Source organism: Calidris pugnax, unplaced genomic scaffold, assembly GCF_001431845.1.
Source record: "Calidris pugnax isolate Ruff unplaced genomic scaffold, ASM143184v1 scaffold10, whole genome shotgun sequence".
NCBI classification, from domain to species: domain Eukaryota; kingdom Metazoa; phylum Chordata; class Aves; order Charadriiformes; family Scolopacidae; genus Calidris; species Calidris pugnax.
The window spans coordinates 2,972,793-2,988,900 of NW_015090795.1; the positions used below are offsets into that span (position 1 = coordinate 2,972,793).

Here is a 16,108-nt window from a genome sequence, read left to right on the forward strand (position 1 = left end):
GGCTTCCCCCCAAGCCCTGAATATCCAAACACAAGTTATCACGGAGCATCTTAGTTCTCAGCAATATATACACATATATATCCTACTGACTGTATCCTTAAAGAAAAGCATGCGATTTCCCAGAAGAGAAACTCCACAGCGACAAGAAGAAACTCAACAGTGCTGGTTCGATGCCATTCTAAACACCTTTCACGTGGAAAACTGAGATTACGCAGAGTTCAGGCACGGCTACAGCAAACACTGCTCACCAGGAGGCTTTGATCTGGAGAGGAAGAGTGGAATCGCCTGATGTGGCAGATGTTTTACGGTAATTTATATGTGTAAGCAGCGTATATTCACCAGGAGAGAAGTGCTGAATCAGGGATGGCCAATCCAATTGGTCTGCAGACGTCAAAATATATTTGTATAAAGTTGAGAGTATATGATTAAAAACTATCACAGCCATAATTCTACTCTGGTATTAAAAGAAAGCCTTAATACTCCATTCTTAACCTGTTGAGTTTAAGCAGTCGAATGCTTTAAGAGGTAAGTTCTCATGATCTGTGAAATTAGACTGACATGAAGAATTATTTTCCAAATATCAAACACAGGTTCTCAACAGCTTTTGACTGCTCAAGAGCCCTGAGAACAAGGCACTGGCCACACATGCAGGGCTGAAACCTGACTCAAACTGGACAGAGTCCCACTTTTATGGCAACCTTAAAAGAAAAAAAAAGTTATTTTTTTAAAACTGTATTTGAGTAGAAAAGTCTCTGTCTGCCATGATCCAATTTCACTGCTCACTATTTCCCTGCAGCAGTGATCAGGGGCAAACCAGTACAGGTTTCTTCTAAGTTAATGCCTTTACCTGGTGCACAAGATAAAAAATAAATTCAAAGAGAGTAAGAGACTAAGCAGGTGACTCAGGAAGGAATGGAATTTCCATGATTATTTAATAAAAACGCATCTTGTGTTTACAGATAGTTTCTGCTATTAATTTGGTACATTTCTCTCCCCCTATGCTTGCTTCTAAAGAAAGCTACTGTAGCACTGCTCACAATCCTGCTTGGAAAACCCAAAACAAGACAGCTTTAGAATCGCTGCACAAGATCATATTTGATCATCGCTGCGCAGCGAGGACAGACATCAGCTATTCATCCCGCAAAGGCAGCCTGCAGGGGGGTGCTGGGCTGAGCAAATGCACCAGCTTTCAGCTCAGCTGCCAAACAAGAGCATTCAAAAAGACAAAGTCTGCATAAACCATCCTTTTGTTCCCCTTCTCCAAAATCTAAGATTGGTTAAAACTCTGTTTGGGGTGCTTGTATTAAAAAGCACAAAGAGCCAAACCCTGTGTGGCTGGGGGAGAAGGAATAGAATCACAGGATGGTTTGGGTTGGAAGGGACCTTAAAGACCATCCAGTTCCACCCCCCTGCCCTGGGCAGGGACACCTCCCACCAGACCAGGTTGCTCCAAGCCCCCTCCAACCTGGCCTTGAACCCCTCCAGGGATGGGGCAGCCACAGCTTCTCTGGCCAACCTGGGCCAGGCTCTCACCACCCTCACAGGCAACAATTTCTTTCTAGTATTTAATCTAAATCTCCCCTCTTTCAATTTCAAACCATTACCATTAGGAGACAGAGGAGGTGGCAGTGAGTGGAGCTCTCCAGTAGAGTCAACATGCTAATGGTGAAGGCACTCACATACGTAGTAAAAGATATTAAATTTCTTTATATCTGCAAGGAGTGGTGATCCTGCCTCTCTTGCCATGACACAGGGTGTCATTTCCCCCGAATCTCTCCACCAAGCCTATTCCGAGTCATTAATAAATACTCAAATAAAAAAGTCCATGCAAGTAATCCCAGTGAGATACAGCTAAAGTAAATTATCACCCTTGTTTTCCAAGTCCCTTCAGGACACCAACATCTACAAACGTATATAACCTAAGCACTGGACGTTCTGGCTAACCAAAACAGGCCAGTCTTAGGGTATCCCAAGTACTTCCTGAAAATATCATGGACTGCAGGAACACGTGCTTTGCACAGCTGAGGATGAGAACTTGTTATCAAAACGGGCCTGAAACAAACGAGACTACAAGGCCCTGCTGAAAAGCTGCAGGTTCACCGATGGGTCGGGCTGGCGTGAAAACCCATCCTGGGAAACACCTAACTGTGCTACTGGAGTTTACCTGGGATGGGTCACTTCCCAGTGCCCGAGATTAAATTCCTTTTACAGCTTCTAGCAGCACTTTTAATTTTCTGCTCTAAGACACCAGTCAACTGGATGTTTCTGTGTTAACCACACACACACACAAATAAGGTCTATTTCAGCACGACCCTGCAGATGCATAAACAAATATACATCATTTTTAAACACTGCTTTGAGACTTTCATGTATATAACCAAGGAGGGCAAACAGAAATCTTGCCAGGAAAGCCAAATTAAAACCTTGCTCTTGTAGACATCGTCTTGGCAGTGTTAAAGGATACGATGCTGAGGATGCATCACTGCATCACTGAATTTCACTGAATTTCACTGAATTTTTAGAGTTGGAAGGGACCATAGAGATCATCTAGTCCAACTCCCCTGTTTGACAGAGAGTAGGGACAAAAAACCCCCATACTGCCAGCATATTATCAAGTTCCAGTGAGTTCCCAATCTTCATCTTCACAGCCTCTGTCAAAAGACAGTAATTTAAGATAGCTTGATACGACGCTTTGAGAGATTAATTATTCCCATTAGATTAGAATTGGCTTAACTGTAATACCCTCTATTAAAAAGAAAAAACAAAAAAAGCTTTCCCAGCACAGATGAGACAACCAACGTGTTAGGATTGTAATGGAAATTCTATTTCCAAGGCTGGCAGACCCAAACTTGGATCTTCTTGCACACACTGTGAATAGATAAGAAAATTGTTTCTTTACAGATGGTTTCTCCCCCACCCTGAAATGCATTTTGGGAAAAAAAAAATTATTAATACAACATCACCAATCCAGCACTTAAGAGCAACCCTACAATCAACCATTGTGTGCCACGTGACAGATGAGAAAAAAAAACAACCCACAAACACTCAGAAAACACATTTCAGTTTTAAGCTCCCATAGTAGTAATGAAAAGCAAAGTGGGCAGGAGATTTTTAGAAAGGCCTTAAATATTCTTCTGTAACCTAATAGTGAAGACAAATATTTGCTTAACCTCCGCCTTCAACATCCAAAAAACAACCAATTACTCTAAAAGCTACCAAATGCCCCAAGAAGAATTTGAGGTATGAACCACCACCACCAAAAAGCATCTGAGGAAGAGGCAGATCTCCTGCCGTCAGCAAGGCTGCCTCCTTTAGACATCCTAAAAACAACTGTGCTGGAGACGCTGGTGACTCATTAATAGCAACGGAGCAGAGAAACCACTTGAAGAGGTGAGAGGAAAATTCCATTTTAATTTAAGAGCGCTCTCTAGCAAACCTTGCTCCAGCTCTGCAATATTACAACAATCGGATATTCACTAAGAAATGCATTTTATAAACACTACTGACAGTCCTCAGCAGGCACAAGATGTGCCATCTGTGCTAAGAAGACACCGTGGACCAAGAAAAATAAAAGTACAATGTTTATACATTACGTCCTTAAATGAAAAAAAGGTTTAGACTTTTAAAATGAACATCAATTGCTTTAAAAATGAAGTTTGCTTTGCATATTTGTCATAACAGCCAGTGCCATCCAGCTCAGCGTTCCCTCGGTACAGTTCCTCCCTGTTGCAGGGCTTTGTAAAAACAAAGAGCAAAGCAATGACCTAGAAACAAATGCCGGCTCTCAAACTACTTTAAACTCATTAACTTTATACTCGTTTCAGACTCATAACAACGTCTAAAAAGACTGCCAAATACTTGGATTTAAATTTGCCAGGTTGCACGATGAGAAGGTTTGGGTTTATTCCTCTCTGAAAGGGTTTCAGGAATAGAAGGCACATTTTTTCATAACCCAAAGAATGGAGGGGGGAGGGCAGGGTTGTGGATTTTTATTTTTTTTTTTTAAGGGGATATGTTTACATGGCAGAGAGCAGAGCCATGCATTCAAACCAGCTCCGGAACCGGAAGCTGTATGACATGTCAGCACAGCTCTCCACTAATTACCAGGATAACGAGAAGCAGAATTATTTCTTTTTCCCCAGAGAGCAAAGGGATGACACAAAAATACTTCTCTGCAACATAACCAGTTACTTCTCGTCATGCTGTCCTCCCTGCACAGGCATACTCAAAGAAGCTCAAGGTACGCTGACTTTTGGATTTATGAAACCTGAAATGTCTTTTTAAAGGATTTAGTGCTAGATTCTCTAGCCAAGAAGCCGAGTGATCTGTGCACAGCGCTCTAGGAGAGGGGAAAAAAATATATATAAAAAGAAAAAAGGAAGGTAAATACACACCATGAAAACTCTTAAAAATAACTCCCCCAGGCCATAAGTAACCATTTCAAAGGGGTGGCGGGAACAAGATCCATCTATAAAACTTCAATTTGAACATTAGCAAAGAGCCCTCCCCCAGCGTGAGCAATTACTGCCGCCTTTCATGTGGCAGAGTAACACACCTTTTCTCCTACAGTTGGCTGTGTCAGGTCTATTTTAAACACACTCAACAGCATCACAAAGTAAAACATCACAGCCACTCTTCCCATGCGGCTCAAGATGCAGATTGCCAAACGCAGGCCGAAAATTTTAAGGCTTCTTTTATAATCAACCCAAGCCCTAAAGCTGCCGAGCATCCCCCAGGCTTGGGGAAGGGGCTCCCAGGGCCGCACACCGAGAGGAACGCGCCATGCCTGTGCTGCTGAGGGACATGGTTTAGTGGTGTTTTTGGCAGTGTTAAAGGTTGCCGGTTGGATGTGATGATCTTAAAGGTCATTCCCAACCTAAATGGTTCCATAATTCCATGCTTGTGCCATTCTGTGCCCCCACGGCCACGGTTCTGGTGATATGAGCACCAGCCTGCATCGTTTCGGAAGCATCTCCTGGACCTGCAGCACTAACTGTACCACCAGCTGCAGCTCCGTTCTGGCTTCTGCAGGGCTTTAATCTGCTTCTGCCTTTTGCAGGCTATTATTAACCTCAGGGATAAACTTGCACCCTTTTAATCAGGTGCTTTAACCGATGCGTTCTGGAAACAGGTACGGCAAATCGACGCTCTCTACCTTCCCCAGCAGTAACGTGGAAAGGGACCATCCACCAACTCAAACCTCTAAGAAACGAGCGAGGGGGCTGGAAAGACAGACCCTTCACCAACACTGCCAAAAAAACCACCTTTTAAATAGAAGCCTTAGACGGGGCCGGCACCCTCATGCCTCGCCAGGGCTGCCACCCCCCCACACCCCAAAAGGTTTCCAGGAGCCACCGTCTCCCAGCCGCCCCCCTTGTCCCCCCCCACCTCTACCCGAGGGGACCCCCGGAGCGGGGCTCACCTTGTAGACATCGCCGTAGGTGCCGCTCCCCACCCGCTGGATCAGCTCGTAGTCCTGCTGCGGGTTCCGCCTCAGGATATCCCCGCTCGGCCGCACCGCCAGCTCCATCTCCGGCCCCCCGCCGAAGGAAGGGCAGCACCGGCCGCTCGCCTCCTCCTCCTCCCCCCGCCGCTGCCCGGGGATGCTCCTAACGCGGCAGCCGGCCCATGGCTCCTGCGGCGGAAAGCGCCCGCTGAGGGGAGGGCTCCCGGGGCGGCCTCCGGGCCGCGGCCGCCCAGACAAAGGCGGAGGGGCAGCCGGCGGTTGCCACGGCCGTTGGCGGCCCGGCGGCGGGGGACCGAGCGCCCGGGGCTCCCCTAGGCAACGAGGAAAGGCCGAACCCGGCGGGGAACAACCGCCCCGGGCGCTGTGGGGAGGGAGGTCCCGTCCCGCCGGCGCTGAGGAGGCGCCGAGGCCCGCCCGCCGCCGGCCGGGGGCAGCCGCCAGCCCGCCCGCAGCCAGGCCCGCAGCAAGGCCGGGCCGGCTCCTACCTGAGCGCCCACAGCCCTTTGTCCCGCTGGAGAGGGAGCGCCGCCGACCGCTGCCTCCTCCTCCTCCCGCCGCGGCCCCGCGCTCCTCCCCGGCTCCGCCGCGGCCCCGGCCCCCCACGCACGCACCGCCCGGCCGAGCCGGGACGGGTCGGGTCGGGACGGGACGGCAGCGGGGCCTTCGCGACGCCGCAGCGCCACGGCGCGGCCGAAAGCACCGGTACCGCCGCGGCCCTTCCTCCCCCTCCCGTTCTCTCCCCGCCCGCCGCCCTCCCTCCGCCCCTCAGCCGCCGGCCGAACGGCCCCGGGCCCGCAGGCCGCTCTGCCACGGCGCCGGGACTGCCCGTGGGCCCTGTAGCGGGGAAGGGGGTGTCTGTGTGCCCGGGGGTGCGGGTGGGCCCCGGCGGGGCTGGAGGCCCCACTGCCCGCACTGGAGGTGCCCACTGTGACCCTCCGCTGACAGGGAGCCACGGGGCTCATGGAATGATCGGGAATGGTTTGGGTGGGAAGGGACCTTAAAGATCATCCAGTTCCAACCCCCTGCCCTGGGCAGGGACACCTCCCACCACACCAGGTTGCTCCAAGCCTCCTCCAACCTGGCCTTGAACCCCTCCAGGGATGGGGCAGCCACAGCTTCTCTGGCCAACCTGGGCCAGCACCTCACCACCCTCACAGCAAAGAAGTTCTTCCCCAGATCTCATCTCAATCTCCCCTCTTCCAGCTTAAAACCCTTCCCCCTTGTCCTGTGGCTCCCCTCCCTGATCCAGAGTCCCTCCCCATCTCTCCTGGAGCCCCTTGAGGGACTGGAAGGGGCTCTAAGGTCTCCCTGGAGCCTTTTCTTCTCCAGACTGACCCCCCCCAACTCTCGCAGCCTGTCCTCCCAGCAGAGGGGCTCCAGCCCTCCCAGCATCTCCGGGGCCTCCTCTAGACCCACTTCAACAGGTCCTTGTCTCTCACAAGTGTGGGGGCTGGCATGGTGTTTCACCCGTGCCCCTTGGGTTGGGGCAGGAGGGCAGCCCCCAGCTTGCCTACACCACATATATATTATATTTATATACATAGGTATGCTTCTAAAAAAAACACCATGTTGAGACTGGACCAGAGCTGTTCCTTCATGTACGTCCTGCTAGGGGTTATCAACACTGCCATGGCAGAACCCCAGAGAGGCTCTGAGGTGTGAGAAGAGGAGGAGGAAGAAGAGGAGGAAGATGAGGATGTACCAGGTGGAGGGAAAAAGGATGCAGACCGGGTGGGACTCCCTGGGTTGGTGAGTCTCATCCTGTGCAATCTGCATTGCAACCTTGCAGCCGCATCACGTAATCCTGTTTGTGGGCTAATCAAGCACCCTGGTATTTAGCTTTGTGGGCAGCCGGCGCAATGGCAGTCACATGAGAATTAATTGGGACTTGTTGGGACTCGTCTCCTTGGGCTCTCAAAGTCAAAAAAGCTCCTGCGAAACTGCAAGATGGAAAAGTATTCCCTATCTGCCTTTCCCACTTTGGAGAACAATTATTTTCAGGAAGGCAGTTGAAATTCCGAGTGAAACTCACCTACAGCCTCTCCAAGGAGTGCTAAATGATTTAAGAAACCCAAAGGTGGGGACACGGAGTAGAGGAATGCTGGAATTAGCAGCAGCATTCGCTGCACCGAAAACCATTCAGACCTAAAAGGAGGTGTGATTTTTCTCAGTGCAAAAAAAAAAAAAATACCACATACTCAGCACAGGAAATATGTTTGCAAAAGTTAGGTAGGAAAAAAAAATTAAATGGATGCCAGATGTACAAGTCTCTTTGGTGCTCAGGGCTCTGGATTGGTTATTTGAGAAGAAATTCTGCCTCTTTGGCAGTCACGCAGCCCACGCAGGTCCAATATAATCTAGTGACCAGGTAGCTGGGTACCGATTCCGGGTGTAAAATGGAGTCTGGGTTTGAAGATTACTCCAGCACATTTAGAAATCCCTCGTGCGAGCACCTGAAACAGCGCTGCCGATTGCATAAGCTTTGCCTTCAAACTGCAGGCTCCGAAGCGTTACTCATTAGCACTGGTGTGTTGCTTTAGGTTAAACTCAAGGATAATGTATGCGGACACCTGGGGATCCCACGGTGGCATTTGATTTTACTGTTGTTTTTTTTTTATGGGCTTATTCAGAAACAGACACCAAAATGTAAATTGTTCTGCTTCCAGAGAGACAGGGCAGCACGGGACTGCTAACCTAAAGAGATTCGCCTTTGATTTCCCCTTGTACTCTGAAAGCCTTCTACATCCTGTATATTCTCTCCAACATAAATACGTAAGTTTTCCTGAACACCCAGCAAATAACAGAAGGAACTATTTACCCTTTAGGGAGCTGTATTTCCTCCAGCGATTTTTTTTTAACAAAACAATTACCTCTCCCCCCATAAATTAGCTTCCTGCGCTCCTGATAGCGAGCTGTTTGCGTCCTTTTTCTTTTCTCGGCCTCGGCTGAGGGTTCAAATGCTGCTTTTCCCTCTGCCAATTTGCTGCTCCTGACAAGCCATCAGATGACAGCGGAGGAAAAGAGGCCATTTCATTTTCCAGTAGCAGATGGTGTGTTAAGACTTGGCCTCCTAGAATGTCTTACAGACCCAAGGGCCGTCCGACGGCCGCAATTTAACGCAAAGGCTCCTTTATTGTCTTTTGTCCTTACTGGGTTACGCTTCACGTCCCAGCTGGAGGTGTCGTTGCCCAGGTTGCTGATCTCAGAGCCCACCTGGTGATCCGAGCTTAAGTCCACCTTCCCCAGCTGCGTCTCGGTCCCTGCTGGAAGCACTAGTGGAACAGTCTCAGAGCCCACCTGGTGATCCGAGCCTTAGTTCACCTTCCCCAGCTGGGTCTCGGTCCCTGCTGGAAGCACTAGTGGAAAATGTACATAAATAATAATAGCAGCAGCAGGACTGTCTTACTATTGCCATTTCAAAATGGGGCTAAATGAGTTGTGCAAGGCATACGGTGCCAGAATCCATACCCTGCCGGGTGTATACTCTTGAACACACGCCGGCTCCTACCCTGTATTTTCCACCCTCGACCACGTTGCTTTTCTGGTCAAGCGTGCTAAGGAATGTGCTTTTATGCAGCATCTCTCGTCTGGATGGGTCCCAGCCTTAAAAAGAATGTTAAGTGGTTTTACATAAGGCATTACGTAGGATTAGAGAATGCGATCTGTTTGCATTGTAGTCTTAAGAGGAAGAACAGCCAAGGTTACTCTAATGAGACACCGAGATTTATCTGGTAACGGTAGATTTAAAACTACAGAAGTTTCTAACTGAACGATATAATAAAGGTGGTTTTGAAAGCAGCGTGTGGGAACGCATGTTCGTTGTCAAATAAGAAGCTCTGAGCTCTGAAACAGCAGCACGAAGTGAAAATACCTCGGCCCCAGTTTTCATCAGATTGCTAAAACAGAGTTTTAATTTCACAGAGTCTGATGACCTCACAGGGCTGAGATTCACAATTATTCCGCGGGATGGCTTCGTGTTTGCAGGGTGTTGGAATAATAAAATAGACGAGCTGCACGACAACGCCGAGGCCGAAGACTCCTGAATCAACTCGAGAGCTTGCAGCTTTTCCTGCTCATCGATTCCTGTATTTTACCTCAAAGTCACTTTGAGGGACTTGAGTCACTGCTGGGGAGACCAAGCAGGCTCTCAAAAAATGCTACAGCATCTTCCCCATGAGTGGAGATGCTGCTTTTTTTCCCGTAAGTGTGTGGTTTGGATTTTTCAGGCTGGTTTTCCTCCCTGATGAAACACACACTGTTGCTACACCCCGTCTCCCCATGGCCACGAGCAAGGGCTCTGCAGAGGAGTTATTTCCAGGCTCTCCGTGGGCATCTTCCCACCACTGAGTCCAGTTCTGCCCATGACAGCCAGGATGCTGAACCTACTAAAGCTTCTTGGTGTCACCTCGGCAGCTCTCAGTGCTCTTATTGCCACTTTACCTGCCTGCCAAGCTCTGCTAGTGGGACCCAGAGTAAGAGGGACAGGGCAGGTTTTGCAGAGGCCATAACAGTCTCTCTTGCTGCTGGAATGGCCCTTTGGGGCAGCTGGGGTGGCACATGGGGACCACCACAAACGATGTCTGGAAAAAAATAAAGAGCTTGGGAAAGGGGACTCTGAAGGGGAACAAGCTATTTCTGTCACAGGAGAAGAAAGAGGGAGAGATGTTGGCAAGGAGGATGTGAGGTACACACCTAAGGGAGTAGCTGTGGGCAAAAGAAGAAGGAGGAGATGGCATCAAGGGCTCTTAGATGCTTCTATGTCCAGTACAGGAACATACTTGAGAAGTTCAGCTCTGCTGTGAGGACAGGCTGAGAGAGTTGGGGGGATTCAGCCTGGAGAAGAGAAGGCTCCGGGGAGACCTTGGAGCCCCTTCCAGTCCCTCAAGGGGCTCCAGGAGAGATGGGGAGGGACTCTGGATCAGGTAGGGGAGCCATAGACAAGAGATAATGGTTTTAAACTAAAAGAGGGGAGATTTAGATGAAATATTAGGAAGAAATTTTTTATGCTGAGGGTGGTGAGACCCTGGCCCAGGTTGCCCAGAGAGGTGGGAGATGCCCCATCCCTGGAGGGATTCAAGGCCAGGTTGGATGGGGCTCTGAGCAACCTGGTCTAGTTGAAGATGTCCCTGCCCAGGGGGTTGGATTAGATGGTCTTTAAAGGTTCCTTCCAACCCAAACCATTCTATGACTCTATGAAGAAAGCATCTGTCTCCCATAGGCTGAGGATCTCCCTGGGGGTTGTTGCTGAGATGCTCTGGGAAGAGAGACAAGACACTAAGGGAAAGCAAAGCCTTTTCAAGCTATCAGGAGACTTCTGTTCCTCCCAGGAGCAGGAGACTCAAATAAGACATAGCTCAGACCCTGACGCCAGCTTTCGCCGAGGCCCTTGTGCACCGATTTGTTTTCCACGGAAGGAACGGGAGCGCTGGCGGCTATACATTATTTTTGTGTCACCCTGTTTACGTAGATGTATCTCGGGGGACTTTGCAGCTGATTGTGCTGTTTGCATTCACAGGAAGGAAACCAGCTGGATGCCCTTCCCTCCCACGTGCGCGGGCGGGAGGGCAGAGGTGAAGCAGCTCCACCGACAGCAACTGCTCAGCACCAGGATGAGGGAAAAAAGCATCAATTAAAAGCAGCATTAACAAGGGGGACTTCAGAGCACTGCCTGGAAACCCGGCGGCTCCCCCCTGTTTCCAGGTGCCCAAACCTGGCTGGAACATACTGCAAATATCTTGCTGAATCATGCAGGCAGGTAGATTCGGTTGTTTCTGCCAAGATGTGAGAGGAGCTGGAACCTTTTCCCTGGACGAAGTGTATCTTCAGGGGGAAATCCTAGAAACAAACTTGGCACGCACGGGTTTTGGCTGGGACTTACTAAAGCCACGTTGCAAAAAAAAAATAATAAAGAGACTGGCAAGGAAGGATGTTTGGAATATAGCGTCCATCTGCCTGTCAGCGCAGGAGAGAAGGAACAAATTCAAAACAATATTGGACAAAAGGTGGGAAGTTGGGCTTAGAAGAGATCTCACTGACCTCTAAAGAGAAATAAGAGGAAAGAAAAGAAATCTCGGAAGGTCCTAGTTAGTCTTGCAGTGCTGGTGTGTCTCAGTGTCTGTGGCAGAAAGGAATAAGCTGGGGCTGTGAGAGAGAGCTCCGAGGCACGCACAGATGGGTCTGCAGAATTATCTGGACCCACAGATGAGAGTGGGATATCTTATTCACAGAATCCCAGAATGCTATGGGGTTGGAAGGGACCTCTGGAGATCATTTCCGCCAACCCCCTGCCAAAGCAGGTCCACCCAGAGCAGGTTGCACAGGAACGTGTCCAGGCAGGGTTTGAATGTCTCCAGAGAAGGAGACTCCACCACCTCCCTGGGCAGCCTCTGCCAGGGCTCTGCCTCCCTCAAAGTGAAGAAGTTCCTCCTTATGTTTAGATGGAACTCCTTATATTCAAGTTTGTGCCCGTTTCCTCTTGTCCTGGCCCTCGGCACCACTGTAAAAAGACCAGCCCCGTCCTCCTGACACCCACCCTTTCAGTATTTATAAGCATTGATCCGATTCAAATCCAGCAAAGCCTTGCAAGAGTCCCGAGGATGCTGTTTGGGGTGAGGAACCTACTGGAAACCGGTCTGATAGTCTAATTCAGGTTAGAAAAAGTTGTGTTTATTTTTTGCTGGACTTCTGCAATATCTTATCATTTTGGTGCTCAGCTCTGACCAGATCTGGACGGTGCAAAGGCAGCACCGAGGCAACAATCAGGCCTGGCTTGGAACACATACCAGGGTTGGCTTGGTTGATGTATTGGGCTGATCGTCCTTTATCTACATGCCTTTTTGTATTTTTAGGTAGTTCTTTCTATTCGCAGAGCATCTTCCAGAAGGAAGGACGTTTGCACAGACTGATCAAACAAGTCATTTAATTAACCGCTGAAATTCAGTCTCCTCTAACGAGTGAAATATGATGGCTGTGTTACAGCCATAGTGCGCAATCATGTTTACAGCAGAAGCGAAGATAATTCCTCTGGCTGCAAACCCCATGTAAATGTAGGCGGTCATAACACTACTCGGGGTGAGAAATAGGAACAGCAGGAATAGAAGGATTTCCTCAGCAACAAAGATCTGCTTCACTTAAAAATACTTCAGTAAGAAAAAAACCAGAAAGATGTCAGGAAGGCTTCAGCTTTCAAGAAGAGCGGGGGAAAAGCTGCTTCTGTTTCATCACTTTTTGATATTTGCTAGGAATTGTGGCGTCTTAACCCAAGAAAAAGGGTAGGGAAATTAAAATAGGGATGACAAATCACCGCCACAGAGTGTAACTGCTTGGGAGAAGTCCCCTTGCAATGTTGGGATCTACATCCCTTTTACTTTCCCATGCGATTAAGCAGAAACAGCGAAAGAGTGAGGCCTGAGAAGGCAGAAGTGACAATAATAACTGCGGGGAAGAGGCAAACATATTCAGGAGCCTTGTATAACCACTGTAAGAATGGATCGGTGAGTTGGGGTTAAGGGAGAGCATTCTCTGTGTCCTGGCAAAGAAAACCCGTGGGGATGGCCCAGGTTTCCCTCAGCAGCAAGCCCCGGCACGCGCTTGGTGGCACCTGAGAAAGAGCAGAGATTTTGCAGCGTCCCTTCCCCACCTCTTACATCAGAATTGCACAACGCGGCTGGTTTCTGTTTGCCAAGGGCTGGGGATATGAAAAGTGACTGTAAAAGCTGCCTGGGTAAGTGGGCCAGTCGAATCAAGGTGAATTATGAAACTGGCCCCGCAAGCTGTGTGCGCGGTACACGATGATGGATTTAAATCCCGTTTCTCTCCTAATTTTGGGGCCTTTTCAGCTCTCTCTCTCGCCTTTCGCTCTGCGGAATATTTTCTCTTTTTGCCTTTCCCCCATTCAGCATGGTTTTTCCTCAAGAATCCTTCCCTTGCGTGCCTGCTCAGCCCGTCTGCTGTGAAATCAGCTCCTTGGGATCTGGCAGCTCGGGCAGCGAGAACGTAAAGGTATTTCCTAGGAAGGGCTGGTTGCAACTGGAAAAAAATAAAGGAAGGATGAATCAGTGAAGCGAAGGGTGAAAATGAACAAATGCTGAGTCACCCCCTGGAAACGAAATCATCTGCAAAACCATGGCCTGGAATCATAGGAAATAATGCTGGAGAAGGCCTTGGGAGTTGGTGCAGACAATCCCCACCCCCCCTGGCACTGTGCAGTATCAAACCTCTCTGCTCCTCTTCCCTTTTGATATCACGTGCCATAATGGAAAGAGAAAGGGAAAAAAAAAATGCCACTAAATGGGGCAGTACAAGCTTGACCTAAGCAGCAATTCTCAAAGGGAACGAGGAAAACAGGACTTGAGTCCATCTCAGTTTAATTAGACTTTCAAATTAACAAATCTCCTTTTCCATCCTCTTTTTTCCCCCCCCTCTCCGCTTCCCAGCTGCCTTTTCTTTTAATCTCCTCTTTCAATCTATTTGAACCCCTCTGACACTCTCCAGTGTAAGGAATCCTCCCTCACCATGCCAGTGGCTTCTCTGCCACTTCGAAGGAGCAACAGGCACACGCGACTTCAGGGATGATGTATAAAAATCATAAAGGCAGCTTCTGCCGAGGCCATCCTTAGGCTGAGCTCCTCGTGGTCGTGGTGCCCTGCCACATGAGGTGGCACTTCAGCAAGATGAAATTATATATTTTGCCTCCGATGCTGTAAACACGGGGAGGAAGCCAAGGGGAGGCAGTCGCTGAGCATTGGAGAAGACACTTACAAATTGTCAGCCTATCCATGGGAGCGCAGCAATGCAAGGATGAGCTGCCTGGAATGGGAAGATTGGCCCCTTTTTGAATTTTTTTCCCACTTTTAGAAATGGAAGAGTGGATCCTGCCAGTTCCTGTGCATCCAACACGGCAGGATGGCCATCGGCTGTCCCCAACCACTGCAGGCTGGTGTGCTGAAATGAGCAGTGCTCTTCCAAAATCTCCTCTTGATTGCAGACACAGCCTGAGGGACAGTTCCCTTCTCACCCTTCCAGATTTCAGCCCGTATGGTCCCCCAGTGATGGCCACATTTCCAGTTTAGAGCTCAGGCCTCAAGCGCCATGCCGTGCTTCGTCCAAAGAGTAGCACAGGGCTTCAGAGATAAGACAACCCTTGCTGCCATCAAAAGTGTGGGCAAGCATTAGCTTGGCATGTTGGGGATGGGTGCACTCACCCACAGGGTGGTCCGTGATGTGCTGGTGGGAGCGGGCAAGCTCTCTGCAGCGGGCATTGCCCGGGCTTCAAGGCTTTTCCTGGGTTTGCACCATAAACACAGGTTTGGGGTGCTGCAGCTGGCAAGAGAGCATGGAAAGCAAAGAAAAAGAGATCAACACGTGCTCCCTGTGTCCCTCCAGGTGGGATATTTTGGTGTCTGTGTCCCACCTGGGTGCTCTGTGCCCGGGGGTGACCCCAGCCCTGGTGGGTGTTTGTGCTGGTGCCCACCTGGGAAGAGGGTGGTGGGGTGTGTGTGTGTGCCCAGGGGGGTGCCACACATGACCCTGATGCCCCCCCAGGGTGTGGGTACCCATGAGTGTACTTAGTCTCCCAAGTCACAGGAGATAGGACAAGTGGAAATGGCCTCAAGTTGCGCCAGGGGAGGTTTAGATCGGATATTAGGAAAAATTTCTTCACGGAAAGGGTTATCCAGCATTGGAATGGGCTGCCCAGGGAAGTGATCAAGGCACCATCCCTGGAGGTGTTCAAAAGACGGGTTGACATGGTCCTCAAGAATATGGTTTGGTGATTTTTTTTTTTTTTTAATTGCTTATTTCTCATTTATTTTTTTGTCAGAGTTAGGCTGATGGTTGGTTAAGGTCCCTTCCAACCTAGACGATTCTATGATTCTATCAGTGTACCCACACACCCATGTGATGAATGGAGCCCCTCTGCTGGGAGGACAGGCTGAGAGAGTTGGGGGGTTCAGCCTGGAGAAGAAAAGGTTTCGGGGACACCTTGGAGTCCCTTCCAGTCCCTCAAGGGGCTCCAGGGGAGATGGGGAGAGACTCTGGATCAGGGAGGGGAGCCATAGGATGAGGCGGAACGGTTTGACACTGAAAGAGGGGCGATTGAGATGAAATGTGGGGAAGAACTTCTTTGGTGTGAGGGTGGTGAGAGCCTGGCCCAGGTTGGCCCGAGAAGCTGTGGCTGCCCCATCCCTGGAGGGGTTCAAGGCCAGGTTGGAGGGGGCTTGGAGCAACCTGGTCTGGTGGGAGGTGTCCCTGCCCAGGGCAGGGGGTGGCACTGGATGGTCTTTAAGGTCTCTTCCCACCCAAACCACTCTATGATTCTGTGATATTAGGTGGGTACCCCCGTGAGCCCCGTGCCCTGGCAGGACTGACCCGTGGGTGGGTGCATCCTGGCAGTGCTGGGTCCCTCCGTGGGTGGGTGCCCATGGGGGGTCCTTGGTGCCCTGGCTGTGGGTACCCCAGGTGTGGGTGCCCCCCATGGGTGGGTGCCCGTGGAGATGCCGGGTGCCCTGAATGCGGGGTTCCCCGGTGGGTGGGCACCCCCGGACCTACCCCTGGCTGTGGGTGCCCGATGCCCCACGCACGGTTACCCCGGGGGCTGCCGCCGCCGCCGCCCGTGGGCGGGTGCGGGGTGGGCGGGTGCCC

General features: G+C 50.2%; 1 protein-coding gene across 5 annotated transcripts in view; it reads right to left on the bottom strand.

Annotated features, from left to right (window-relative positions):
- Positions 1–6,105, bottom strand: part of MAP4K5 (mitogen-activated protein kinase kinase kinase kinase 5) — a 71,588-nt gene extending 65,483 nt beyond the window's left edge. For 3 of the 5 annotated variants that reach the window (XM_014936804.1, XM_014936805.1, XM_014936801.1), the window contains exons 1-2: positions 5,953–6,105; positions 5,423–5,635 (exon numbers count right to left, since the gene is read on the bottom strand). In XM_014936804.1, coding sequence (XP_014792290.1) covers positions 5,423–5,530 — 108 coding nt within the window. In that variant the 5' untranslated portion in view covers positions 5,531–5,635; positions 5,953–6,105. Of the gene's footprint in view, positions 1–5,422; positions 5,883–5,952 lie in introns of those variants that run through there. The other 2 variants (XM_014936803.1, XM_014936802.1) reach the window with 2 other exon arrangements.
- Positions 6,106–16,108: the final 10,003 nt, after the last annotated feature.